The 26,694-nt window shown below is 61.7% G+C and overlaps 4 protein-coding genes across 7 annotated transcripts in view; 3 read left to right on the forward strand and 1 right to left on the reverse strand.

The window, feature by feature from the left end:
• Nucleotides 1-858: 858 nt before the first annotated feature.
• On the reverse strand, nucleotides 859-9,992 carry ZNF467 (zinc finger protein 467). Of its 4 annotated transcripts, XM_060415201.1 has the most exons (6): nucleotides 9,523-9,662; nucleotides 7,972-8,048; nucleotides 7,520-7,595; nucleotides 6,588-6,704; nucleotides 5,489-5,602; nucleotides 859-2,733 (listed from the first exon to the last, which is right to left on the reverse strand). In XM_060415201.1, exons 3-6 carry the CDS (start codon nucleotides 7,551-7,553, stop codon nucleotides 1,226-1,228), a joined length of 1,773 nt encoding a protein of 590 aa, XP_060271184.1. In that variant the 5' UTR covers nucleotides 7,554-7,595; nucleotides 7,972-8,048; nucleotides 9,523-9,662; the 3' UTR covers nucleotides 859-1,225. The 4 variants fall into 4 exon arrangements, with proteins under 4 accessions (XP_060271184.1, XP_042104930.1, XP_042104931.1 ...); XM_042248996.1 differs by lacking the exon at nucleotides 7,972-8,048 and having other exon boundaries at nucleotides 9,523-9,992; XM_042248997.1 differs by lacking the exons at nucleotides 5,489-5,602; nucleotides 7,972-8,048 and having other exon boundaries at nucleotides 9,523-9,992.
• LOC121819522 (SCO-spondin-like) lies at nucleotides 7,737-17,060 on the forward strand. Its single transcript, XM_060414411.1, has 13 exons — nucleotides 7,737-7,766; nucleotides 8,014-8,527; nucleotides 9,474-9,629; nucleotides 12,810-13,074; nucleotides 13,463-13,545; nucleotides 13,668-13,847; nucleotides 14,087-14,331; nucleotides 14,441-14,540; nucleotides 15,155-15,313; nucleotides 15,404-15,483; nucleotides 15,778-15,930; nucleotides 16,214-16,385; nucleotides 16,564-17,060. The coding sequence occupies exons 1-13, from the start codon at nucleotides 7,737-7,739 to the stop codon at nucleotides 16,842-16,844; spliced, it is 2,418 nt and encodes an 805-aa protein (XP_060270394.1). The 3' UTR covers nucleotides 16,845-17,060.
• On the forward strand, nucleotides 16,957-20,346 carry LOC121819523 (SCO-spondin-like; the record flags this gene model as incomplete). The annotated part of the gene is made up of 6 exons (XM_042249318.2): nucleotides 16,957-17,295; nucleotides 18,193-18,310; nucleotides 18,926-19,101; nucleotides 19,186-19,413; nucleotides 19,597-19,762; nucleotides 19,944-20,346. Coding segments are annotated over 6 exons (1,266 nt in total), but the record flags the coding sequence as incomplete, so codon positions are not given.
• Nucleotides 20,347-22,396: 2,050 nt separating this feature from the next.
• LOC101108910 (SCO-spondin) overlaps nucleotides 22,397-26,694 on the forward strand; it is a 41,679-nt gene continuing 37,381 nt past the window's right edge. Inside the window, exons 1-9 of the mRNA XM_042248995.1 lie at nucleotides 22,397-22,507; nucleotides 23,385-23,581; nucleotides 23,920-24,029; nucleotides 24,345-24,494; nucleotides 24,614-24,707; nucleotides 24,792-24,961; nucleotides 25,162-25,395; nucleotides 25,574-25,795; nucleotides 26,246-26,482. Coding sequence (XP_042104929.1) covers nucleotides 22,502-22,507; nucleotides 23,385-23,581; nucleotides 23,920-24,029; nucleotides 24,345-24,494; nucleotides 24,614-24,707; nucleotides 24,792-24,961; nucleotides 25,162-25,395; nucleotides 25,574-25,795; nucleotides 26,246-26,482 — 1,420 coding nt within the window. The 5' untranslated portion in view covers nucleotides 22,397-22,501. The remainder of the gene's footprint in view (nucleotides 22,508-23,384; nucleotides 23,582-23,919; nucleotides 24,030-24,344; nucleotides 24,495-24,613; nucleotides 24,708-24,791; nucleotides 24,962-25,161; nucleotides 25,396-25,573; nucleotides 25,796-26,245; nucleotides 26,483-26,694) is intronic.

Consider the following 26,694-nt stretch of genomic DNA (forward strand, 5'->3'; position numbering starts at 1 on the left):
CAGGCAAGAATACTAGAGTGGGTTGCCATTTCCTCCTCCAGGGGAATCTTCCCTAGGCAAGAATCGAACCCATGTTTCATGTCTCCTGAATTGGCAGGCAGATTCTTTACCACTAGTGCTACCTTGCTGATTGTGACATTAGAATTGGAAAAGAGCCTCAGCCCTCATCAACATCAACAATCTTATTATAATGAGAAAGCAGAGACCCAGGAAAATGAAGGGCTCTGCTCCAAGTTCTAAAGAGACTGAGGAAAGGTCAAGTGTAAGACTTCTCACTCCAAGTTCAACACGTTGCCCCATCATCCTACCCCTCCATGTCACTCAGATCTCCTGTTGGCCTCGGCTGGGGCAGCTTAGCTAGAGATGTCTGGATCAAGCCGCCATCATAAAGAGAACTTACAGGAACCTTCATCTGTCACTTACATCCTTCCCCCTGCTGCCAGGCAGAGTGGCAGGTGGGGCTGCTGTTCTGAGATCCCCTTGGGAAAGCTGCAAACCCAGGCAGAGCCCTGGAGCTCCAGAGACTTCGGTGGCACCCTGTCTCCATGGGAATGGCCAGGGGCACCCTGCCTCCTCTCTTTGTCTTCCCTACGGTTTAGCCTTTGACCCCTGGCATGAGAAATGTATACCGATGCTTCTTCCTTGTCAGATTTGAGCTAAGGTCAAGGAGCAAGAGAGTGATTCAGCAATTAGCTGTATCATATTTTGATTTGAGAAAGCCCATTATTGGCAGCTGGCTAAATTGAACTCACCCAGATAGGATGGGAAGGAGTGTCTGTGTGTGTGGACTAAGGCAGAAAAGGGTGGGTGAGAAAAGTCAGGGGTTCCATCCCCAACTCATTCCACAGCCCCAGAACCTTCGGATTGTAATTTTAATGAATCTTTCAGTACACAGATCACCATTCTTTCCCTGCCCCTGTAGAGGTTCCTGACAGTTCTTGGTCGGGAGTGGTCCAGGAAACATCATCTTTCCCATGGGGTCTCTTAGTGGGAGATTTCCAAGGACTCAGGCCTAAACTGTTCCCATCAAGGGTTTACTCTTAGCCCTTTCTCTGACACAGAAGGTCAAAGCCAGGTATCCTTTCCAGACTTTTCCCCAGCAGGATGGAGAAGAGAGGAAAATGGCCACGGGCAATCTAGGCCACGGTGCCCAGGAGATGTCCGGCATGGGTCTCGAACCAGGGAGCAAAAGAAGGGAAAGGCCGGGTCCGGTCTAGAACGAAGCTCAGAAGAAGAGCGCGGGTGCGGTCACGTCGGTGGGCGTGGGCCAGGCTGGGCTCGAGAGGTCAGATCCGGAGGCCGGGTGGGCGGCTCCTGCATGGATGCGCTGGTGTCGCACCAGGTGGGTCTTTCGGCTGAAGCTCTTGCCGCACTGCGGGCAGGGGAAGGGGCGGGAGCCGGTGTGCACCGCCTGGTGGCGGACCAGGTTGGTCTTGGAACTGAAGCTGCGGGCGCACACGGCGCAGGCGTGGGGCCGACTGCCCGTGTGCACCGCCTGGTGGCGACCCAGGTGCGACTTGCGGCTGAAGCGGCGGCCGCACTGCGCGCAGGCGAAAGGCCTGGCGCCGCTGTGGGCTCTGGAGTGGGCCACCAGGTTGGGCCGCGAGCCGAAGCAGCGACCACACTGCGCGCAGGCGAAGGGCCGCTCGCCTGTGTGCACCCGCCGATGTCGCGCCAGGTGCTGCCCGTGGGCGAAGCTGCGCCCGCACTCGGGGCAGAGGAAGGACCGCTCGCCGGCCGGAATGCCCGGGAGCGCCGGAGTGCCTCGGGGCGCGCAGGCCAAGGGCCCTGGGGCCGCGGGGTCCACAGGGGCGCCCAGCGCGCACTCGTCGCACCCGAAAGGGCGCTCCTCGCCGCTGTGCAGGCGCTGGTGCGTGGCGAGGTTCTTCTTCCAGCCGAAGCTCAGGCCGCAGTGGGAGCAGGAGAAAGGCTTGGGTCCGGGAGAGGAAGCGGTGGGGGACGGGGTAGGGGACGTGGGCGAGGCCGGCGCGTCGGGAGAGGGCGGGGTGCGGCCGGCGGCCGCGTGCACCCTCTGGTGCCGCACCAAGTGCTGCTTGTGCGTGAAACTTCGGGCGCACTGCGCGCACTGGTAGGGCCTCTCGCCCGTGTGGATGCGCTGGTGGCGGATCAGGTGCGTCTTTTTGCGAAAGCGCTTCTCGCACTCGGGGCAGGGGAAGGGCCGCTCGCCGGTGTGCGTCTTCTGGTGCGAGCCCAGGTGGATCTTCTGGCTGAAGCGCTTGCCGCATTCGGCACACGGGTAGGGCCGCTCGCCCGTGTGCGTGCGCAGGTGGCGGGTCAGGTGTGCCTTCTTGCTGAAGCGCTTGTCGCACTCGGAGCAGGGGAAGGGCCGCTCGCCGCGGTGGCTGCGTTGGTGCAGCAGCAGGTGCGCTTGCTGCGTGAAGCTGCGGCCGCAGTCGGGGCAGGCGCACGGGCCCTCGCCGCGGTGCAGCCGCTGGTGTAGCCGCAGGGTCAGCTGGTCCCGGAACCGGCGCTCGCACTCTCCGCAACCATAGGGCTTCTCCGAGGCGGTCGGGACCCAGCCGGTCAGCGCGAGCCCACCCAGTGTTTCTGGGGCCCCTGGCTCCAGCTTATATGCGGCGGGCAGAGACCCCAGGTCAGACGGGGGAAACGGGCTGGGGCGTAATGCCAGATGCTCGGGCCATTCCGCCTCCTCGTGGGCCTCCCGATCCTCCTCCTCCTCTACCTTCACCTTCCGAATCATCCACTCGTCCCCTGAAAGGGCAAAACAAGGCGAGTCTGTTAAACCCCACGTTTGTGGCTCAGCTGGTAAAGAATGCGCCCGCCCGCAATGTAGGACACCTGGGTTCAGTCCCTGGGTTGGGAAGATACCCTGGAGAAGGGAAAGGCTACCTACTCTAGTATTCTAGCCTGGAGAATTCCACTGACTTTATAGTCCATGGGGGTCGCAAAGAATGGACTGGCTGACTTTCACCTGATCCTTTTGTTTGCCAATAGAACCACCACTCCCTGAAGTCCCTAAGCCTAGCTCCTGCTCCTTCCACTGGAAAGTTCCTGGGAATGTCCATATCGGAGGATCACCCTAAGTCCTCCTCCCGGGCTCTCCAAGCCAGGGGGGTGCTTTCTCCTTGGCTTGCCTGCCTCCTTAGGAGACCCTGCCTATATGGTGGGCACCCCTTACCCTCACTCAGGGTTCAGTCTTCAGCTTTCACTCCGAGGGCTCAGAGGCCCATGGGAAGGGGGGGCACCCCCATCTTGCTGTCCAGCCCACTCCTTTCTGGAACCACAGTCTCCCATCTGCAGACGAGCAACTCCCCTTTGTGCCCAGTGAATCGACTGCAGCTCAGCAGGCTTATCAGTAAACACCCCACCTTCTTGGATCTACTCCGCTGCCCTCAGCAGAAGGTATACAGCCTCCTCCTGTGGGCTGGCCTCAACACTCACCTTGTTTCTGTGTTACTCGCTCAGTTGTGTCTGACTCTTTGCAACCCCGGAGGCTGTACAGTCCGCCAGGCCCCTCTGTCCGTGGGATTCTCCAGACAAGAATACTGGACTGGGTTGCCATTCCCTTCTCCAGGGGGTCTTCCAACTCCTTGCCAGTGACCAGAGGCCTTTGCATCCCTTCCTGTGGTTTCTCAAAGGCTGCCCCCACCTGCTCCTACTCCCTTCACTGCTAGGGCCAGGTGGGAAATCCCGGTTTAAGAAGACAATTGAGCTTATAGGATGTGGGGAACCAGTGGATGGTGGCAGCCTCTGGAGACGCAGGGAGGGCCCTCTGGGGGAAGCAGGTTGGATACAGGCTCCCCTGGCGCTCCGTCCTTCCTGAGCACCGAGATGAGCCAGCCAAGAGGAAGGAGTTCAGGACCCAGACTGGGAGGGTCCATTTGGGTTTTTCTCTGCCACTAAGAAGCAGTGTGACCACGGTTGAGTCACTTAATCTCTTTGAATTGAGTTTTCTTTGAGTTGAGATTGTTAGCTTGCTTAGGTGTAAGCAATGGACCGGTTCATGGTGCCTAAATGGGGTGCCATGTCATAATCTCCTGGGGAACTTTTTAAGTGCCATCTAGGGAACCCAGGCCTATGAATCTGTTCCCTTTCTTTCAAGCTCCCAAAGTGACTCTTGTTTGAGAGCCTTGGAACCAGCTGATGGGACTTCCTTCCTGTCTGGCTCTAAAAGTCTGTAATAGCCTGGGGCTTAAACTATCACAATTAGATTTCCTTCCAGTTTCTTTTACCGATCCATCCTTTTCAAACAGCTCTTTATCATACTGCGCTATCACTTTCATTTTCTTTGGGCAACTTTGCTACCAAAGACCCATCAATAGCTCCCCATTATTTAGAGTATAAAGTCTGCTCTAGCTGCATCTGAGACTCACCCCAACCCAGTCCAACTCTCTTAATACTCCCAGGCATAAACCCCTCACTTCAGGCAAGCCAGTCTCCTATAACCCCAGTTATTAATATGTCAACTTGCCTACTTCTAAGTCAGCCAAGGATGTCTTCCCATCCTCCAGCCTCATCCGAATTGAAGTCTACACCTCTCTCAATATGGTGCAAACCAACAAAAGCTCTGACAAATTCAATGTGTGAGGGTCTCATATAAACACGGTTGACTCTTCTACACTTCCTTGTGACATGGCTTTGTCGTTATTTGTTCTTTTCATTCTTTCTTCTAGCTCATATTGGTGTCAGATTTCAGTCTCTGGAGGGCAGACAGCTTGAGGATTGCCACCATGTACTTAGAGCCAACTGGAGATGAGGCACTGTGTGTACACTCTCACAAACCTTCACCCAAACCCCTGAGCAGAAGTTACCCTTCTTCCTTGTGAACAAACTGAGGCTCCTGTAGCCTATCCAAGATCAGCTATAAAAACGTGGAGCAGGATTTGAACCCAGGACCACGTCACTCTACAGCCCTCTCTTTCTGCTCCACCTCAAACAGCCTAGCCTGAGTGGGCACCAAATAAGCCCTTGTGGAATAGGTGACATCACTCAGGCAAGAGGTGATAAGGCTGGTGGTGGTGGAAGGAAGTGATGGGTAGGGTTGTGGAGAGAGAACCAACTGTTTGATCACCATGGATGTGGGGGAGATGCATCAAATACAACCGTTCTTCTGAGCACCAAGGTCAGTGGAGACTTGGGGGAGGGAGCAGGTCTGGGACAATGAAAAGGTTGATCGACATCAACACCACGTGTCTTCGTGGGAATCGGTGATTCAAGCTGTCAACAGGTGTGAACATCGACTCGGGGAGAGAGAATAGGAAAGTAAGACTTCCGGAAGACGTGGAAGTGAGAGTGTATTTCTCTTTGGTGACTAGCCTCTCTGATTCCTGTTGTCTGTGGATGCAGAATTCCTGCTGGGTGCTGAAGCTCTACAGCAGAAAGGTGGCAGGGCCTGATTCATCTTGGGTTGGAAGGCCCTGGAGTGGCTTTCTTTTTACACGATGCCCGCACACCCCTGTTCCCTCCGCCTGGCCCCCTGGTGGGATGGACTGCTGGGAAGACTCACCTGGGCAGGAGCCTATGGGCTCAGGCTTGCGTGGTGCACACACCTGGCCTCCTCTGCAGGGAGCTTCAGCTTGTTCCGTGGGGGCACCTTTCTCCGGTCTGGGGGCTTCGCGCCCTGGCAGAGAACAGGCTACCTCAAGGATGCTGCAGACACCAGAGATGGAGAGAGGTCCCCCCTGGTGCCAGGAGGCAGGGGCTTCTGAAACTCTGGCCCCAGCCCCCCACACAGGAATGGTCCCATATCAAACCTGCAGGGGCTGAATTCCCAGCTGCCCCAGGCCGTGCTGGTTGCAAGAGCCACAAGTGTGACGGGCTTCTGAAATGTGTGTGTAAGAGAGTGGAAGCAAGAATGGTCCCTGTCTTGAGGCTTCCAAGAGGCCCTAGGAGGAGAGATGGGGAACTTCCTAGCTACCAGATGGGCCTCAGTTTCCAGGCAAATCACTGGAGAAGATGGGGATGTCAGAAGGCCAGGTCCACGCCTGCTTTAGGCTTCTTCTCCCTGTATCTGCTTAGCCACCTCTTTCAATCTTACTTTTCTGATGAGGCCAACTCTCACCCCTCTATTCAATCCTCCCGCCTGCCCCGCAAAGCCTCTTCCAACCCTGGTTATAAGTGCATTTATTCCTACATTTGTTGTCTGCTAGTCCTCTGCAATGGCACGCCACTCCAGTACTCTTGCCTGGAAAATTCCATTGATGGAGGAGCCTGGTAGGCTGCGGTCCATGGGGTCTCGAAGAGTCGGACACGACTGAGCGACTTCACTTTCACTTTTCAGTTTCATGCATTGGAGAAGGAAATGGCAACCCACTCCAGTGTTCTTGCCTGGAGAATCCCAGGGACAGGGGAACCTGGTGGGCTGCCATCTATGGGGTCGCACAGAGTTGGACACAACTGAAGCAACTTAGCAGCAGCAGCAGTAGCAGTCCTCTGCCCTCACTAGGATTAAGCTCCCAGAAGGCAGGGATCTCTTGTCTCCTTGGTCACTGAGGTATCTCTAGTATCTAGAATAGCGTGGGACACTTTGTAGGTGCTCAATAAATATTTGACGAACAAAGGAAGGAAGACTCCATCCTGAGCCAGCTTCCGTGGTCCCCACTTACCTGAGCATGTACCCAGCACTCTGTCTTCCCGGGGAGGAGACATCCGCTCCTGGGCATCGTGGGACTGTTCCCCAGGCTCACTTTGAGGGGTCATCTCTGGCTGTCCCACAGAGAGTCCTGTTACCAGCAAAAGGATGGGTGCAAGTCAAGCATGTCATACAGAAGAGGTGATCCAAGACGGTGGCTTTTCCCCTTCCCAGCCTAAAAGAGTTTTCCCTGGGGGTTAAGGAAAGTGAGGTCTCTAACCCTCACAGACAAGGGACAACCAGCTTCCCCAGCAGCCTGACCAAATATCAACCTTAGTAGCTGCTTTACATCAAATCAAGGACAGAGATGAATAGATTTAGAGAGAGAATAGATTTAACTATCCTGGTGTTCTGTTAGTACTAGCACAACCTCCAGCATGGACCAGGCAGGCATTCTTTGTGATGAAACCAGAAAGGATGCTGCCCTAAAGCCCCCCAGAGCCCGTATCCGGGTCGCAGCCTCCTGGGGATGCTCTCCGGTCTGAATTAGGGAAGCAGCAGGCCTGGTAAGTTTTTTATACAGTTCATGAGGTTCTCATGGCGAGTATACTGGGGTGGTTTGCCATTCCCTCCTCCAGTGGATCATGTTTTGTCAGAACTCTCCATTATGACCCACCCGTCTTGGGTGGCCCTGCAGGGCATGGCTAATAGCTTCATTGTGTTATGCAAGCCCCTTTGCCACGACAAGGCAGTGATCCGTGAAGGGCCATCTCTGATGCAATGGACATGAACTTGGGCAAACTTCCGGGAGATGGTGAGGGACAGGGAGGCCTGGTATGCTGCAGTTCACGGGGTCGCAAAGAGTCAGATCCGACTGGGCGACTGAACAACAACAGGCATGGTATGCCCTTGAAGCCTCCTACTCAGTTGCCCCCCACCCAAGCTCCTCCAGTTCTGCCGGCTCACCCAGGGAGCTGAGGGCCTCCAAGGTCTCTCTCATGGCAACCCAGGGTGACTCCTCCTGGGGATCCGGCCACCGACCCTAAGGAGAATATACATCCTTGTTCAGATTCTCCTCTGCAGCTTCCACCTGGGCCCTGGCTCTGCCCAACCTCTTCCCATCAGCTAGCCCCAGAGGCTCCAAAGGGGATGTCCTCAGGGACGGTGAGGGAGTTGAGGGACCATGGATTTCAGAAAGCAGACGCCTTTGAAGGTGAGGAGAAGCGCTGAAGCCATTTCTAAAAGCTAAGCTCGGGGTCAGCTCTGGAAATCAGCTTTTCACCCTCACCTGCAGGTCACTGGGGTCCAGCACACAGCCCATCAGCGCTCCCCACCACCACCCCCTCCTCCCCAGGGCCCTTGCCTGGGGGTGTCGGGAATCAACTGACTCTCTGGGGAGAGGGTGGAGTGTGGGAGACCTGCGGTGGGGAGCAGGGAACTTCGTCTCCTTGGCCCTCCAGCTGTCGTCGCAGGAGCTGGTGAAACAGGAGCCAGCCTGGGGTGGGGGTGGGGGGCGGGCCGGAGGTATCACTGCTTGGGGCCACGAGTTGGGGAGGCCCTTGGAGGAGGGTCCTCCCCGGAGGCAGGAAAGAGCTCTTGACAGCATTACCCCAGAACCCGACCTCAAGACCATCGTCCCTCCCCCGCGGGGCTTTCCGAGGCCCGGACACCCGACCCTCAAAGCCCCCACGGCGGCTCCGGCTCCTGCGGCTCCCCTGCCCATCCCCCAGCAGACTCTCCTCCCCACCTCCACCCCACCCCCGACAGCCTCCCTGGCAGCGGTCCCTGCACCCCTCCCCTCTCCCTCGCCCTCCGCCTTCCGCTCTCTCTCCCCACGGGAGCTGGCTGGCTCCCCAGCTCCGCCCCCGGCCCCGCCCCTGCCCTCAGCCCGCCGGCTCCACCCCTCCCGGCCCGGCTCGGGTCTGCGCTCCGCTGCCACCGCCCCCCTGACCGTCCGCCGGGGCAGCCTCCGCGGCGGCGCTCCCCTCCCCCTCCCCGGGGCCGGGGCCGCCTCCCCCGCCGCTCCGGGCTCTCCCTGCCTGTCCCCCGCCTCCTCACCCCTCCCGATCGCACACTCCCTCCCTTCCTTCCCCCTCCTCTTTTCCTTCCTCCCCTCCCCGGCCCTCTCCTCCCCCACCCCGGCTTCCCTTCCTTCTCCTCTCCTCTCTTCACCTCGGTTCCCTCCCCCTCCGAGGCCCCGTCTCCCTTCCCCCTCTTCCTCCCCGGCAGCCTCTCGATTCTCTTCCCTCCGGAGCCCCACTCCCCAGAACGGACCCCACCCCCTCCCCGTCCGCTCCCCGAGACCCCCCCGTCCGCTCCCCGAGCCCCCCCCCTTCTCTAGCCGCCCCCCACGCAAACCTCGGGGTCTGCGGCTGGGCCGCTCACTCTGGCCCCTGTGCCCGGCCCTGCGCCCCCCTCCCCGGCCCGGCCTCCCAGCCCACCTCCGCGTCCCCTCCCCTCCCGCTCGGTGGCCCCCTACCCCATTTTTTTGCTCCCCGCCGACTTCTCAAGTTCCCCCCCACCCCAGTACAGGGATCCCTCCCACCTCCCCGCCCCCGTGTGGCCCCGCGCCCCGGCCCTCGCTCCTGCCGCTCCGGGCTCCCTGGCTCACCTGTCAGCGCCCTTCTCGCGCCCCTCCCGAACACCGGGTCCCCGCGCCTCCCCTTCCTTGCCTTCCCCCGGGCCCCCTCCCCTGAGCCTTCCCTCTCCTCTCCTCGAGGGCCTCCCACCCGTCCCCCACTCTGGACCCCCACGCGGCCCCTGGTCCCCTGCGCCAGCCCAGCCCTCCGGGTCGGTCTCTCCGCTCTCCCGGGAACCCTGACCCCCCGACCTCAGCCAGGCCCTCCTCCTCCCCCGTCTCAACACCCAGCTCTCCCCCGGCCCCCTCCTCTCCTGTGCCTTCGGGGCCCCCCTTTCCCAGCCGCCCCCCCACCCCGAGCTCTCGGCGCCCGCACCCCGGGGGCTGTCACCTGCACGGCGCGGGCGGCGGCTGTGGGTGCGGCGGGAACCGGCCCCAACGCGGCCCCGACCCGGGCGCCCGGTTCTCCTGCTCCCCCTCGCGGGCTCTGCAGCTCGGGTGCGGACGGCCCCAGAGACTTGACGGACTGACAGCCCCGAAACTTCGCGGGGAGGGGGAGAGGAGAAGCGCCGAGGGAGAGGGAGCAGGGGAGCGGCGGGGGGCGGGGGATGAGGGGAGAGGGGAGGCGGGTCAGGGACCGGGTGCCCTGTGGGAGGAGGGGGTGCCGAGCGGCGTCCCGGCGGGCAGGTGACGGTCTGGACCAGCGACGGCCCGCGGTCGGTGCCGGAAAGTGGGAATGTAGGAGCGGGGAGGGAAAGGGAAGGGAAGGGAAGGGAAGGGAAGGGAAGGGGTGGGGGAGAGGGATGGGGGAGGGGGAGGAGGGAGGGGAGGACGGGCACTCGGGCGGCGAGGGAGGGCGCTGGCAGGCGTGGAGGGAGGAGCCCGGGGAAGGTGGCGCGTGGGGCGTCGGGGGGTGGGGTGGGGGAGGAGGTGAGCAGTTGCGGGGAGAGGAGGGGGCCTGCTCGGGGGAGGGGAGCCAGAGTCTGGGCTGCGGTCTTTGAATCGCGAGGTCCCGCCAGGAGTGTGTGTGCGTTCGCTGCGTTCCGGCGGCCTTGGGGATCGAGTCCCCCGACTGTCGGTCGGTGGGGTCGGTCTGGGAGACTCCGGCCCTGTCCCGCTCTCCAGCGGTTCCCGCTCGGACCCACCCCAATTCGTACCCGCTCCCCCCACCCCCACCCCACAGTCCTTTAGGGCCGCGAGGTGAGCCCGAAGGAGACCAGGCGCCGGCCCGGTGCCTGCGAAGAACTTGACCTTCAGAGTGGAAATGGGGGTCAGGGCTTCCAACTAGGTCACCTGGGACAAGGCAGGGCTGGTCGGGGGGAGGAGGTTCAGGGGTGTGGCCGGAGTCGTGCGTTGTGAAGGCCTGAAGAAGCCAGGGCATCATCCAGGGGAGCCCCTGCCTCCCCCCGGGGTGGGGTGGGGTTAGTCCCCTGGGCGTGATGGGCCGGAGCCTCCTGGCCGGCTGGAGGGATGCCCTCAACCCTCAGAGGTCCCTGCCCTGGGCTGTGATGTTTCTGTGCAGCCTTGCCACTGGGACACCCCAGTCCCTGAAAGCTACCCATATCCCATCCTTTTCCATCTAAACTGTGGGCTGGTTCTTCCAGGCCTCCCTCCCTAACCTCCTTCTCCAGTCTCCTCAGGTTCCCTAAAGCACCGCATGGGGAGGGAGGTTGGCTCTTGGAGCAAAGAGCAGGCTTCCCTGACTGTCCCCACCCCATCACCCGGAGGGGATCCTAGGGGACAGAAAGGCATGGTGAGCCGCAGGGCCACACCAATGTTTCTTGATGTCTAGGATGAGGGAGACAGGGACAGGGGGTACCTGGAGGAGTGCAGGGTTCCTCGAGGTCAGCTGTGAAGGGCCCTTCTACCTTCCCTTCTGCTTCAGCCAGCAGGGCCGGGCCTGCTGTCTAGACTGCAGGATGGCCCTGGGAACAGAGCACACGGCTGTGTGCCTGTGGGGGGCCAGAGCACCCACGAGTGTCCTTGTAACACCTGCAGTGGAGTGTGAGCTCATGAGGTGCCGAGGGGTGTGTCCAGGTAGGCGTGTATGAGAGCTGGGGACAGCTGGGTGTCCAGGGCCTGACCTGGGACCTTTCCAGAGACCCCATCCAGGAGCTCCTGGAGAGATTCACTGTATTCCCTCTTGGCCCAGAAGAATGCCTGGCACAGCTCTGGTTCCTGGCAGCCACCTCCTCCTCCCACCACCACACACACATATCCCCACAGGTGAAGTGACTGTGTGGGATGTTTAGAGTCAGGCACATCAGGCCTGGGGGCTGGAAGGTTATGGAATACCAAGCCCAAGCCACTTTCTGGCCTGGGTGTCCTGGGAGCTGGTAACCGGTAACCAGGATGTAACCAGGATCCCCCTGGGGACTGGTAACCAGGATGTAACCAGGATTCCCCTGGAGAGAGAGCTGCTGCTGGCTTCTAACCGGATGCTCCGATTATTCCAGATTATTCCATCCGGTTGCCTGGCCCCCAGGGCTGGGAGAGCTGTCTCCAGGGCCCCTCTACCTCCTGCCGTCCCCCCTTCCTACCCCAAGCACTCTTCTTTGAGGCTGGCTGTCACTGCCCTGCCTGAGCTTCCTGGTTCTGGATCCCATGAATCCTAGGGGACCCGGGTGGACCCAGCCGGCCACACGTCATCACCTTCAGTAAGAAGTCAGACCGCACAGAGGGACCCCTGGCCCCAAACAATCCAACCACCCTGGAAACCCTGTTCCTTCTGCTCACCGACCCTCATTTCTGGAGTGCCTGGTTTGTGGGGTTGAGGGGGGCAGAAGATACAGAAAAGGGACAGGGGAGAGGCTCACATACTCTGGACTTGAGGGCTGGAAGGTCGTGGCCTTATGATTCAACCCTGGTATGGGGTCATGGCTCCCCTTGAGAATCTAATAGAAGTTATGGAACTGTCATCAGAAAAGCATGCACACACATAATTTCAAAGTATTCATGGAGCCCCTGTCCCACACCCCATGATTTCCTGGAGGCCCTGAGGCTTTTACTAGTAAGGAAACTGAGGCCCAGAAAGAGTGTGGTTTGTCCATGTCCACAGTAGTTGGTGGTAGGGCCTGAGAGTGTGGGCTGTCAGAGGTCCAGAGTATCTGGCTGTGGCCCCTCATTACACACACACACACATACCAGGAAGGGCACTCTTTCCAGGGAGTGTGGGTTATCAGAGGCCCAGAGTGTCAGACACACACACACACACACACACACACACGCACACCCCCCAGGAAGGGCACTGTTTCCAAGGAGAGTTGGCATTGGAGGGGACTGTGCCATGTGTAGGCAGGTCCAATCTGTTTCTGGGCAGCTGGTGCTCTGGGGCACAGGGCTGAGATAAAGCCTGCCTAGCCTCTCAGGCCTCGCCCTCACTGCCTCAGGCTGCCTTGGACCCTCAAGGCCAGGCTGCAGCAACCGCCACCGTGTGGGGGCCAGGGAGTCCTGGCCTGGCCTCTCTGCATCCCTGCCACAGCACGGCCTCTGCAGAGCCTCAAAGCTCCCCGACAGGTGACCGGGGGTCACCATGCTGCTCCCTGCCCTCCTCTTTGGGGCAGCATGGGCACTGGCTAATGGGTAAGGAGCCCACCTTGGGGCCTTCTCCTCCTGCCCTGAGATTAGGACCTTCTGGGGTGGCCAGACTCCCTCCTCATCCCCCTCAGCCAGCTTAAGTCAGCCTCCTCTTCGGTAAACTCTCCCGGGGAGTGGGGTTGCTGGACAGGGCCTCCCGGGCAGAGGGGAACGGTGGCCGCAGCTGTTGGTCCCCGTCCGTGGGCAGGCGGTGGTGCGAGCGGACAGAGACCGTCCTGGTGGAAGAGGAAGTCACCCCCCGTCAGGAGGACCTGGTGCCCTGTGCCAGCCTCCAGCATTACCAGCGCCGGGGCTGGCGGCTGGACCTGACCTGGAGTGGCCATGCGGGGCTCTGTGCCGTCTACAAGTGAGCAACGAGGAGCCCGCTGGGCTGGCGAGAGCAGTGGGGTGACCTCCTGAGAGCGGGGGAGGACTTGGGGGTGGCCTGGAGATGCAGGCGTTTGGCAAGCAGGTCCGGGGTGGACTCAAGGGGGGCCGAGTGGGGGAACGGGGTGATGGATGAGTGGGCACATCCGTGGGCAGCACCAGGCAGGGTCAAGATGCCTGCTGCCTCTGTCTGCCCCTCAGTCCGCCTTCCTGAGATCATTCTCACTTTGGAAATTGACACCAAGAATGGAAAATTACACAATAAAGCCTCTTAGAGAGCAGGTGACCAGAGGCGATGTCCCAGGCCATTCCCAGGGATGGGGCTGAACGCTGCCATCTTGTTCCCTCCCCTTGCTCCATGGACCCAGACCCCCAGAGACCCGGCCTGCTGCCTGGAACCGGACAGTGAGGGCCTGCTGCCCAGGCTGGGGGGGCACCCATTGCACCCTAGGTAAGTGTCCAGGATCAGCTCAGATCCGGGGTTTCCTGGAGGCAGCAGGCTGCCTGGGAAGGGAAGCCAGGTCCAGGCGGAATGTCTGGGTCCGCCCCATTCTCTCTTTCCGTCCACCGCAGCCCTTGCAGAGGTCAGCCCTGAGGGCCACTGCTTTGCCACCTGGCTGTGCAACCTAGGGGCAGGCTCAGTGAACGCCTCTGCAGGAAGCCTGGAGGAGTGCTGTGCCCGACCTTGGGGACACAGCTGGCGAGATGGCCGCTCCCAGACCTGCCACCGCTGCTCCAACCACAGACGACTGGGTGGGTCCCCAGAGTTCCAGCCTGCACGAAAGGCACAGCCCCAGCCAGCACCTCCTCCCCGACAGGCACCCCACTTAGAATTCTTGAGCTCTGGGTCCCTCTGTGGAGCCCACTGCCCTCTTTGCTCAGACAAGCCGCCTGCCACCTTTGCCACCTTTGGTCATCATTGGTAACAGTGCACTGACCACCTGTGCCCCCCTTCCCATGCTCAGAGGTCACTGTTAGTGTATCGTCCCCAGGCAGCACGCCCTCCCCAGCCATCCTGCAGCCCCTGGCGGGGGCCGTGGCCCAGCTCTGGAGCCAGCGCCAGCGTCCCTCGGCCACCTGCGCCACCTGGTCCGGCTTCCACTATCGCACCTTCGACGGACGCCACTTCCACTTCCTGGGCCGCTGCACCTACCTGCTGGCGGGCACGGCTGATGCCACCTGGGCTGTCCACCTCCAGCCCAGGGGGCATTGTCCCCAGCCTGGGCACTGTCAGCTGGTGAGGAGGGAGATGGATCCAGACACAGAGAGGAAGCTGGACACAGGAGGAGGAGGGCCACTGACTTTGACACTTCCTCGACGTGTCACCACCCCCCTCCCCCCCGCAGGCCCGGGTAATGATGGGACCAGAGGAGGTGCTGATCCGGGGTGAAAATGTCTCTGTGAACGGGCGGCTGGTACCCGAGGGGGTGTCTCAGCTTCTCCCTGGTAAGGCGGGTGGGCACCAGGAGGTGGCCCAGGGCCCCATTTGCTTCTCTGGGACAGTCTGTCCATCCGCAGGGCGCGGGTCAGAGGGCAGCTGAAGTTGGGCAACTGGGTGGGCGCCCACAGCCTCCCGACACCCCCACAGCTGTTGGGAGTCAGCATTTGGAGATGAGGGAGCCCGCTGAGATGCCAGGAGGTCGTGGTCCTCATCCCCTACCCCTGCAACCCACCTCCTCACAGGGTGACCTGGGGAAAGTCCCTCTACTCACCCCTGCACCCAGGCCTCAGAGGCAGGGCTTTTGTGCTTCTAGATGGGTCAGGCTCCTCCCAGAATTCTGTCTTGCTTGGGGTCTGGGGAGTGAGGTAGGTGTGTGTCTGTGTGTGTATGTGTGTGTGTTGTAGTTTACCTGTAGTTTATTTTCAAGAGCACATCCATAGTGTTCATGAACTTCTCAAAAGAGGTCTGTGATGGGAAACCAGTGGCTTCTGCTTTAAAAGGTATAGGGTGCAGAACTCTCTAGAATAGTGAGAAGCCCTTTTCTCCTTCCCAGGGCAGTCTGAGCCCCGGTGTGATGGTGGGAGGGGTGGGACTGTGACTCCCTGCTTCTCCTGCCCAGGGCTCAGCCTGCAGTGGCAAGGGGACTGGCTGGTGCTGTCGGGGGGCCTGGGGGTTATTGTGCGGCTGGACCGGTCCAGTTCTGTCTCCATTTCTGTGGACCGAGAGTTCCAGGGACAGACGCAAGGCCTCTGTGGGGTCTACAATGGCCGGCCTGAGGGTGAGTGGGGGTGAGGTTTGGTTGCTGCTGTGGGGAGGAAGGGGAGACAGGAGTTCCCAGACATAGCTGTTCTGCCTCAACCTCCCCCAGATGACTTCCTAGAGCCTGGCAGGGGACTGGCTGCATTAGCTGCCACCTTTGGGAATTCCTGGAGACTCCCAGACTCAGAGGTAAGACTGCAGTGCTGGGCTCCCTCGCTTTCTGCCTGCTCACCCACCTGCTCACCAGCAAGCTTTGGTTCACTAGCTAGTTATCTAACCTCCTGCCTGTGGATTCACAGTGATCCTGGTCCCCCACATCCACTTAGGCTTGCCACTCTGCTGCCCTCCACAGTCCCAGGATGTCTGGGCTGGTGGCCATGAGGCCGGGGTCTTGAACCAGCTGCCAGGGCAATGGCCATTTTCCTGATGTCCTGGTTAATATCCCTCATCCTGGCTCCTTGGCCTGACTCTGATTGTCCCCAGCTTGGGTGTCTGGATGCAGTGGAGGCAGCTCAAGGCTGTGAGGACCCCCTGAGGGACACAGAGACGGACACGGAGGCTGGCCGTCTTCGGGCTGAAGCCCAGGATGTGTGCCACCAGCTGCTGGAAGGCCCATTCAGAGAATGCCACACCCAGGTATGGATGGGGGTGTAGGTGGCATCAGGCATTAGAGAGGTGAGGAGTGCTAGGGCGGTGTCAAACGGGGCCCCTGGTCCTGCCACCAAATTGCTTTGGGGCATGGGTCAGGGCACCCGCCCCACTTGCCTGATTTGATCTCTGGGAGATGAGACGGCCCCAATATGTTGTCTCTAAGGTCCTCTGCAGTGTTCACCGTTTGATCGTAAAACAAGGGCGTTTGAGAAGCAAAAGGAGGGAGGCGCTGGATGCTGGTTGCTGAAGGGCTGTCTTGTCTTGGCAGGTCCCCCCTGCAGAGTACCACGAGGCCTGCCTCTTCGCCTACTGTGCTGGGGCCCCAGCGGGCAGTGGGCGGGCAGAGCGGCTGGAGTCCGTGTGCGCCACCCTGGCCAGCTACGCCCAGGACTGTGCGGCGCGGCGCATCGCAGTGCGCTGGAGGAAGCCCGGCTTCTGCGGTAGGGCGGCTGCCTGCCCGTCTCTGCCCAGCCTCTGGCCTCCCCTCTCTGTGGAATCGGGGGATTGACCGAGGGCCCTCGAATGGCTCCTGTTTCCCTGAGGTGGGGTTCCACCAGTGGGCTCTGGCCGGAGGCGGGGAACTCCTTGGGTATTACAGTCCAGCCCTGTATCCCGCAGAGCGCCTGTGTCCGGGGGGCCAGCTGTACTCCGACTGCGCCTCGGCCTGCCCGCCCAGCTGCTCGGCAGTAGGCGAGGGAAGCGAGCGGAGCTGCGGGGAAGAGTGCGTGAGCGGCTGCGAATGCCCGCCGGGTCTCTTCTGGGACGGCGCCCTGTGCGTGCCTGCCGCCCGCTGCCCCTGCTACCGCCGACGCCGGCGCTACGAGCCCGGGGATGTCGTGCGCCAGCTCTGCAACCCGTGGTGGGTGCGCGGGCCTGGCGGGCCCTTTCGCGGGGGCTGAAGGGCTACCTGTAGGTCCCTTCCGACCCTTCTCTTATGCCATCTGCTCTGCAACCTGCCTCCGCTTTGGGAGAGCCTCCTTCGCAAGTGACGTGTGACCTCTCAAGTTATAATTGACCGTCCTGCTTAAAAACCTAGCAGGCGACCTCCATCAGCGGACCTCTAGTCCTAACGGGGGGGAAGGGAGTGCCGGGGGATCACAGTGTTGGGGGTGTGGGGGTGGGAGTCTTCAGCTCGGTACCGTCCCCAACCCCAACCCCCGGCGGCGCGGACCCCGAGCACCTGCTCTCCGCCCCTGTGCCCGCAGCGTGTGCAGGGACGGCCGCTGGCTCTGCGCGCAGGCGCCGTGCGCCGCCGAGTGCGCGGTGGGCGGGGACGGGCATTACGTCACCTTCGATGGGCGGAGCTTCTCCTTCCGCGGCCGCGCCGGTTGCCGCTTCAGCCTGGTGCAGGTGTGCAGCGCGGGCGGACGGCGGGAGCGGAAGCGGGGGGTCGTGACAGAGCCCTGGGGGCCCTCGTAGGGGTGCTGATGGGGGTGAGGGAGAGCAGTGACTGTAAGGAAACCGCTGAATAAACGAGACAGCCGTCCAGGGAAGATGGCAGCCGCACACCCCGGAGCCTGCCGGGTTCTCGCCGCCGCCTCAGGTTCCCGTGGGAGTCTCGCTGTCGGCGCCGCCCCGCGTCGGGGGCGCCACGCAGAACCCACCCGCACAGCCCCTTCTCACAGATGGGACGGCTGGGCTTGTTACACACGCTCCTTCCTGCAAAACGACCCCGGGGCCGGCGGGGGGTAGCAAGTAAAGAAGGGTCCGCCTTCGTCCCCAGCCCTCCTCCCCCGGTAAAGTGAGGTGACTTCCCAGGTTCCGGCCCGGCACCTTCTTACACACGTAGACACAAACAGGCCTCCTGCGACGCTCTCATACGTGTGCACCCTTACGGGGACTCAAGAGACGTGCGCATATGTCCCCACAGGGAGGAGGGGCAGGAGGCATGTTGCCGAACCTGTGCATGCGCGCGCACGCACAAACACACACTTCCACATGTGCACGTGCTTACACACGCACACTTCCACATGTGCGCGTGCATACACACACTTCCACATGTGCATGTGTGTACACACAGTGACACACACTTCCACATGTGCACATGCGCACACACACACAGTCACACATGCTAGCCCTTGGTGCGGGTTAAGCCCCTCACCTCACAGAGTGTGGCTTGCTGGCAAGTGGTCAGCACAGTTCTGTGGGAGCTGTCCCGAGTGGGCTATGGGCATCCAGTAAAACAGGAGAAGGCCCAGGAGGGACCCTCCCGTCCCACCCCCACCACGTTCCTCACCATCTGCCCAGGACTTTGCCAAGCGGCAGCTGCTGATTGTACTGGAGTACGGGGACTGTGACGCTGGGAGCTGCCTCCAGGCCATCTCTGTCTCCCTGGGGGACATCCTCGTCCAGCTCAGGGACTCAGGTAGCCCCAGCTCTCAGGGTCCCCGCCTTCCAGGCCTTCTGCACCCAACAGCCCTCCGGAGTGGCCTCCTTCCATCTCCCCTCTTCCCATGGACTCCGCCTCTCTCCAGCACTTTCTGTCCACACCGCCCTGTGGTTCCTGAACCCAAATTCTCCAGCTAGACTCCCACAGCCGAGGTCATTGCCTCAGGTTCCCCCTCACTCTGCCATCTCTGGAAGATGCAGAAAGGCCTGTGGCGATTTTCCCAGGCATCTTCTGCCCGGCCCATCTCAGGGGAAAATACAGTTAAAGGGTTCTGAAGGAGCTGAAAGGCTTCACGGTATACCTAGTCCAGGCAGGCCCTTCCCGGCTCCTCCTGCACACTGCCTCCAAGGGCAAAAGCCAAGTGGGTGCTAAGGGTCCCATGGGGGTTGCTTGGGTGGGATGGGTGACCTCCCAGGGGTCACTTTGGTTCCCCTTGCTCAGGGTGAGTGGCCCACCGAGATGGAGCTCCCCACCTCCTACCCTGGGTCCTTCCCTTTCTTAACAGCCCCATCCCGAAATGTGCCTTCCCTCCACCTCATCGGCCTAGCCCAGCCCTTTGGGGGTGGCCCCCTCACAGACCTCCTGTTCCAGGAGCTGTGCTGGTCGACGGTCAGGATGTGGCCTTGCCCTGGAGTACAGCTGGGGGCCTCAGTGTCTCCCGGGCCTCTTCCTCTTTCCTGCTGCTGCGCTGGCCTGGTGCCCGCATCCTCTGGGGAGTGTCTGACTCTGCAGCCTACATCACCCTGGACCCCCACCACACCCACCAGGTATGCCCAGAGGGCAGGTGAGTGGCTGGGCCTGGCTGCTGTGGGCCTGGATTTGACTGTCCTGTGCCCACTCCTGTGGCCCAGGTGCAGGGTCTGTGCGGCACCTTCACCCGAAATCAGCAGGATGACTTCCTGACCCCTGCCGGCGATGTGGAGACCAGTATCACTGCCTTTGCTAGCAAGTTCCAGGTGGCAGGCAAGGGAACATGCTCCTTGGAGGCCAGCACTCCGCTTTCCCCCTGCAGCACCCACACTGAGCGCCAGGTTTTCGCGGAAGTAGCCTGTGCCATCCTGCATGGCCCAACCTTCCAGGTAGCCAGCTTGGGGGCCCTTGTCCTGTTTGCCCCTGTAAGATGGGATCAATACCTGCCTTGCCATCCTTCTGGGCTCCTGGGAGGGCCTTGCTCCGAGCCATGCCAGGGCTGTTGAGCACCGGGAGGTGGCAGTGGGGAATCCATGGGGAGGAGCTGACCCATTTCCTCGTCTCCCTCCAAGGAGTGCCACGGGCTGGTGGACAGGGAGCCGTTCCACCTGCGCTGCTTGGCAGCTGTGTGTGGCTGCGCCCCTGGCCGGGACTGCCTGTGTCCCGTGCTCGCGGCCTATGCTCGGCGCTGTGCCCAGGAGGGTGCCCTGCCTTCCTGGAGAAACCGGACCTTCTGCCGTGAGTCTGCTTAGCCAGCCAGCTGCACCCTTGCACTCCTTCCAGCACAGGGGGATCCAGGGGCTTTGCAGCAGGGAAGGGTCCCAGAGGGATCTCTGACCTCCGCAGATTGCTGACTTTGCTTTCTTTCGGAGGCAGGGGGGCAGAGCAGCCCCTGACCTGCATGTGTCTCTGTGCCCAGCTGTCCTGTGTCCCGGTGGCCAGGAGTACCAGGAGTGTGCCCCAGCGTGCGGTCACAACTGCGGGGAGCCTGAAGACTGTAGGGAGCTGGACAGCTGTGTGGCCGGCTGTAATTGCCCCCTGGGACTGCTGTGGGACCCCGAGGGCCAGTGTGTGCCCCCCAACTTGTGCCCCTGCCAGCTTGGGGCCCGTCGCTATGCCCCTGGCAGTGCTGCTATGAAGGACTGCAACCGCTGGTGAGAGCGGAGACCTGTGGGGGGAGGCAAAGAGCTTGGGGGGTGAAAAGGTGGAGCTCAGAGAAACGGGTGACAGATGTGGGGAGGATGGCATGCCCATCAGAGCGCTGATCACATCCCTCGGTTGTGGAGCACTTTAGGGCTTATAAAGCACCTTTATGTACATTACCTTATTTAATCTTATTTACTTCTTGTGTGCATGCTAAGTTGCTTCAGTCGTGGGATTCTATGGACTGTAGCCCTCCAGGCTCTTCTGTCCATGGGATTCTCCAGGCAAGAGTGCTGCAGTGGGTTGCCATGCCCTCCTCCAGAGGGTCTTCCCCCACCCAGAGAGCGAACCTGTGGTCTCCTGCAGTTTCTTGCCTGCTGAGCCACCAGGGAAGCCTAATACCCTAATAAAGTAGGAAGTAGAAGAATTGTTGCCATTTTGCCGATGAGGAAACTGAGGTGCAGAGAGGCTAAACAGCTTGCAGAGTCACAGAGCTTGTTAATGACTAAGGACAGAACACAAGTCTCTGAATTCCAGTTGAGTGTGGTCCAGAGGCTCCTCTAAGAGTTAGGACATACAGAGAAGTTCCAGATCGACAGACACTGTGCCAGAGTCCAGGGTTTGGTGGGTGAGACTTCAGTGAAAGCCTTTTCCCACTGGTACTGGGAGTAGGGTTGTTCAGTATCTTGGCCCCTCCCCAGAGCCCAGAGAATGGCCCCTATTGGTGTTGGGGCAGGCTGGCAGTGTGTAATCCCAGGTGTGGCCAGGTGCCTGTCACACTTCTTGTGCTTGGGGCAACTGGGGTTGGGGGTGAGACACTCAGGTCTCTAGCATCGGAGCTGGACCTTCCCACAAGGTTAGGGCCTCTGGACCCCCTGGGATCCTGAGGCTATCCCAGGGCAGGTCAGGGGCCTGGAAGTGAGGTCTTTCCCCTTCCTCCCAACCTCTGGCAGCGTCTGCCAGGAGAGGGGCCTCTGGAACTGCACTGCTCACCGCTGCGCTCCGCCCCGGGCCTTCTGCCCCGGTGAGCTTGTCTACGTCCCTGGAGCCTGCCTCCTCACCTGTGACAGCCCTGACGCAGACCGCCCCTGCCCACCAGGCAGCCCGAGGGGCTGTGTCTGCCCCCCAGGCACCGTGCTGCTGGTATGTCTGGGAGGGGCTCCGCTAGCCAGCGCCCTGCCCTGGCCCCTGGCTGGGTGTAGCTGGCAGGGAGGGGACACCAGGCAGTCCTCCATGGAGCCCCTTGTCCCCGGCCTCTGCTAGGAGGAGCGCTGCGTGCCTCCCGAGCTCTGTCCGTGCCGTCACAGCGGCCAGTGGTACCTGCCCAACGCTACAATCCAGGAGGACTGCAACCTGTGGTATGTAGGCCCTCCCCTGTGACCTGTGACCCTGCGACTAGTGACCCCTGGCTGGGGGTTGGGATGATGGGTGGGGTGGGATATCCAGACAGACCTGGACAGTGGAAGCTCCCAGCATCTCTCTGACCTGGGCGTCTGTCTGGCGTTGCCTGGAATCTAGACCGCTGCCTCCCCGGCATTCAGCCGGCCCCACCCCCTGCCCCAGGTCCTGGTCTTCCTGATGGTTTCCTCTCCCCCGTTGCCCACAGCGTGTGCCAGGGTCGCCAGTGGCACTGCACGGGCCAGCAGTGCGATGGACGGTGCTGGGCGTCAGGCGCCCCTCACTACGTGACATTTGACGGGCTGGCCCTCACCTTCCCCGGGGCCTGCGAGTACCTGCTGGTGCGAGAGGCCAGCGGCCAGTTCACGGTCTCCGCCCAAAACCTACCCTGCGGGGCCAGCGGCCTCACCTGCACCAAGGCGCTGACCGTGCGGCTGCAGGGCACCATCGTGCACATGCTCAGAGGTGGCTGTGACATTGAAGGGTGATGTGGGCCAGGGAGGAGGGCCCCCACCCGGGTGGCGTCACAACTCTGCAGGGACAGCTGAGGCCTGGAGTTTCCCACATCTCCCCACTGCTAGCCATCAGTCCCAGGGTGGGAGCTGCTGACTCTTCTCTTGGTTGGGAATCCTGATTCTGGAAGGCTCCAGGAAATTAAAGCCCAGAGAGGTCTAACGACTTGCTCCAAGTCACACAGCTGGAGAAGCAAAGGAAAGGCTGGAGGGGAGGGAGGCTGGGAGGGCCTCATGGGGATCTCAGAGCCCCTGGACCCCGAGGCCGGGCCTGAATGCCTCTGCTCTCCCACAGGCAGGGCAGTGACAGTGAATGGGGTGAGTGTGACGCCTCCCAAGGTCTACTCGGGCCCCGGGCTGAGCCTGCGCCCCGCTGGCCTCTTCCTGCTCCTCAGCACCCGCCTGGGCCTCACCCTGCTCTGGGATGGAGGTCAGCACCCCACCCCCCAGTCATCTGACCCACGCCCTGCAGCTCCCCCCCCGCAAAGTCTTCCTCTTGCACACATCTGATCGGAGTCTCCAAATTACCCTTTCGTCATTACATCTTTCTGCCTTATGAAAGCAATACCTCCTCACCAAAAGAAACAGTTTAAAAAAAACAGCAAGTTTTAGAGAGAAGAAATAAAAAGAAATCACCTAACAGCCCACCCCCCAACCCCAAGCAGCGGGTGATTTAGAAATAACTTGTTACTGAGAAATCAAAGGAAATCCAAACAGCCCCCGGTGTGGGCAAAGTCATCTGCAGTGATGCCTCTGGGGCTGGAGGGTGTCACAGTCGGTCCTGGACTCGGGAATCTGCCCTCTGGAGATTTTCTGTACCCCGCCTCCAACCTGAGTTTAGTTAAGAAAGTAGGCTCTCACTTCCTGCCCTGAGCCCTGCATAGGTAGGTCTCATGTCTGTCATTGCCAAGCATCCGCCCCAAACACGAGGGAGCCAGCTCCCCCACTGAGGGGTTGGTACCCTTGTCAGATGGTCAAACCGGCGCACATGATATAGGCGCCTAGGCCTTCTCCCCACTCCCTTAGCTCAGTTAGTAAAGAATCTGCCTGCAATGCGGGAGATCCGGGTTTGATTCCTGGGTCAGGAAGATCCTCTGGAGAAGGGCATGGCAACCCACTCCAGTATTCTTGCCTGGAGCATCCCATGGACAGAGGAGCCTGGCGGGCTGCAGTCCATGAGGGCTGCAAGAGTCAGACACGGCTGAGTGACTAAAGCACCACCTCCAGCAGGTCTTCTCCCCACTCTCGGCCCTGAAGAAGCCCCCCAGATCCGTCTCCAGAGCCCCCCTGCCACACTCTCTGTCCAGGTACCCGGGTCCTGGTGCAGCTGTCTCCCCAGCTCCGCGGCAGGGTGGCTGGCCTGTGTGGAGACTTCGATGGAGACGCCAGTAACGACCTCCGGAGCCGCCAGGGGGTCCTGGAGCCCACCGCTGAACTGGCTGCCCACTCCTGGCGCCTCGGTCCTCTCTGCCCGGAGCCAGGGGACCTGCTGCACCCCTGTGCCGTGAGGATGGGTCGGAGAGTGGGGGAAGGTGGAAGGGGGCAGCTGCCGGAAGCTGGGGTGGGGGTGGTTCCAGAGGTGGGGTGCTGTACAGGGGTCTGGCTGGTCCACGGGGGCATCCCTGCAGGTGAATGCACACCGGGCCGGCTGGGCCCGCGCCCGCTGCGGGGTAGTGCTGCAGCCACTCTTTGCCCGGTGCCACGTGGAGGTGCCCCCACAGCCGCACTACGAGCGGTGTGTGTATGATGCCTGCGGGTGAGAGGGGCAGGCCTGGGGACCCGGCGTGGGTGTGGGTGTGTTGGCGGGGGAGTGGTGGTGGGGTTGACCGCTCCCTCCCACAGCTGCGATTCGGGGGGCGACTGTGAGTGTCTCTGCTCGGCCATTGCCACCTACGCAGACGAGTGTGCCCGGCACGGGATCCATGTGCGCTGGCGCAGCCAGGAGCTCTGCCGTGAGTGTGCCCAGCCCTTGGTTTGCGTTACCCCGTCTCGCCACCTGCTCAGCTCCTTTGGGGATATTTCTGGCCTGAGAGCCATTCATTCATTCCTGGAGTGCTGACTATGAGCCAGACGCTGTCCTAGGTGAACCAAACATGCTGAGATCACTGCTCTGTCGCAGAAAGCCTTGGCAGGTGCCCAGCAAGACATCCACCCCATCCATACACCCCGGTGCCCTCCACACCTCTCTTTGGGCTGGCTCGCCCACTGCTGTTGCTTCTTGGGGCCCTTGCCCCGCGGTGACCCAGGCCTCTCTCCTCCCCACCCAGCTCTGCAGTGTGAGGGGGGCCAGGTGTATGAGGCCTGTGGCCCCACGTGCCCTGCCACGTGCCAAGACCACCGTCCCGAGCCTGGGTGGCCCTGCCGGGCCGTCACCTGTGTGGAGGGCTGTTTCTGCCCCGAGGGGACTCTGCTGCACGGTGTGTAGGGTCAGAGTGGGCAGAGGCGAGGAGGCTCTGGGTAGGGGGGTGCGGAGGGGCCACAAGGCCGTGGTGACGGCGTGCCTCTTTGGCTGGAGCCCTGCCGTCTGTGCCCTCAGGAGGCATCTGCTTGGAGCTGGCTGCCTGCCCGTGCGAGTGGGGGGGCAGCTTCTTCCCGCCGGGCACGGTGCTGCAGAAGGACTGTGGCAACTGGTGAGCGGGGCGTGGGGTGTGCCCCCGTGCCCTGGGCTGGCCAAGCCCAGCGCTGCCGCTGATACCCGGATGCCTTGTCCTCAGCACGTGTCGGGAAAGTCAGTGGCTTTGTGGGGACGACAGCGGCCGCTGTGTGGAGCCCGAGCCTGTCTGTGCGGAGGGAGAGACCCCATGCCAGGAAAGCGGGCACTGTGTGCCCCACGGGTGGCTCTGTGACAACCAGGATGACTGTGGCGATGGCTCAGACGAGGAGGGTGAGTGTCCTGGGTGGCGTGCGGCAGTGACAAGTGGTCGGTCAGGCCTCCGATGAAAGCGCCTGTCCTAGGGCCGCTTCCTAAGCTGCAGGTCCAGTTGCCAGCCACTTGTGGGCAGGGTTCAACCCCGGTTTCTGGTGTTGGGGCTTCTCTGGGAGCCTCTGTGGGTGTCCTGAGCCTGCCGGCCCTCTCTGCCCCAGGTTGTGCCACCCTGGGCTGTGGCGAGGGGCAGGTGTCTTGCAGCTCCGGCCGCTGCCTGCCCCTGGTCCTGCTCTGCGATGGGCAGGATGACTGTGGAGACGGGACGGATGAGCAGGGCTGCCCGTGCCCCCAGGACTCGCTGGCCTGTGCCGATGGGCACTGCGTGCCCCCGGCCCGGCTCTGTGACGGGCACCCCGACTGTCTGGACGCTGCTGACGAGGAGTCCTGCCTGGGTTAGTGGTCCCTATCCCGGCTCCAGCCTACCAGGCATCCGTCTCGTGAGCCCCCACCTGCCTGCCTCTCCTCCTTCACCAGTGCAGGTTCTGGCTGAAAAGTGGGCACCTGCAGGCATGTGAGAGAGGGCATCCTGAGGAGCAGTACCCTGGGACCAGCCCCTCTCTCTGGCTACAGGGCAACTGGACTGCGCCCCTGGAGAGGTGTCCTGCATCGATGGTACCTGCCTGGGGGCCATCCGGCTGTGTGACGGAGTCTGGGACTGTCTGGACGGAGCTGACGAGGGGCCTGGGCACTGCCCCCTCCCCTCTCTGCCCACTCCCCCTGCTGGTACCTTGCCTGGCCCCTCTGCTGTCTCCTGGGAGACTGCACCTACCCCCCTGGCCAGCGTCAGCCCTGGTGAGCCTCCTGGAGGAAAGGACATTAGAAAGCTGGCATCTTGAGGCCTGGGAGGGAGGGGACAGGGTCTCGGGGGAGACCTAGGGGCACATGTTGGGGGCGGGGGTAGGAGTAAGGCACAGACCAGCTTCCTGGAGACAACGGAATGAAGGAGGGGAAGGGAGAGAGGACTGAAATGAGTCCAAACCTTCTTCCCAGGAGTTCAAAGCCGCCTCTAAACGGCCGTGGCGTCTGTTGGGAATTCTTGGATGAGGGGAGAGCTTTAGGAAAACCAATCGGTTATCAAAATGAGGGAGGGACGGGACTTGGGGAGGGGCCGAAGGTAGGGGGAGGGCCGCGCGCAGGGAGGGGGCCCGGAGGGGCTTGGAGAGGGCGGCGGGGGTGGAAGGGCCCGCAGGCCTGCGGGGAGTTGGTCCGCCCCACCGGGGTCTAGCAAGGACGTCCCCGCAGCGCTGCCCTGCGGCCCCTTGGACTTCGCGTGCGGCAGCGGCGAGTGCGCGCCCCGGGGCTGGCGCTGCGACGGCGAGGGGGACTGCGCCGACGGCAGCGACGAGAGCGGCTGCGACCGGCCCTGCGCGCCGCACCACGCGCCCTGCGCGCGCGGCCCGCACTGCGTGGCCGCGGAGCAGCTGTGTGATGGCGTCCCGCATTGCCCCGACGGCTCGGACGAGGGCCCGGGAGCCTGCGGTGAGAGCCTGGCCGCGACACGCACTGGCGGGCGGGTCGCCCTCTCTTCCCACCCCAACCCGGGCGCCCCCGCTAGAGAGAGTGACTTGGGTCTAAGGCATCCGAGCCTGGAGCGAGTTTTGTGCTCCTTGAATATCTTCTGAGAAACTCTCGGAAAACTTCTTCCCGCCCACGCAGCCTGGGGAGGGCGTGGAGGAAGAGAGTAGAAAGGG

This window comes from Ovis aries, chromosome 4 (genome assembly GCF_016772045.2).
Source record: "Ovis aries strain OAR_USU_Benz2616 breed Rambouillet chromosome 4, ARS-UI_Ramb_v3.0, whole genome shotgun sequence".
NCBI lineage: Eukaryota > Metazoa > Chordata > Mammalia > Artiodactyla > Bovidae > Ovis > Ovis aries.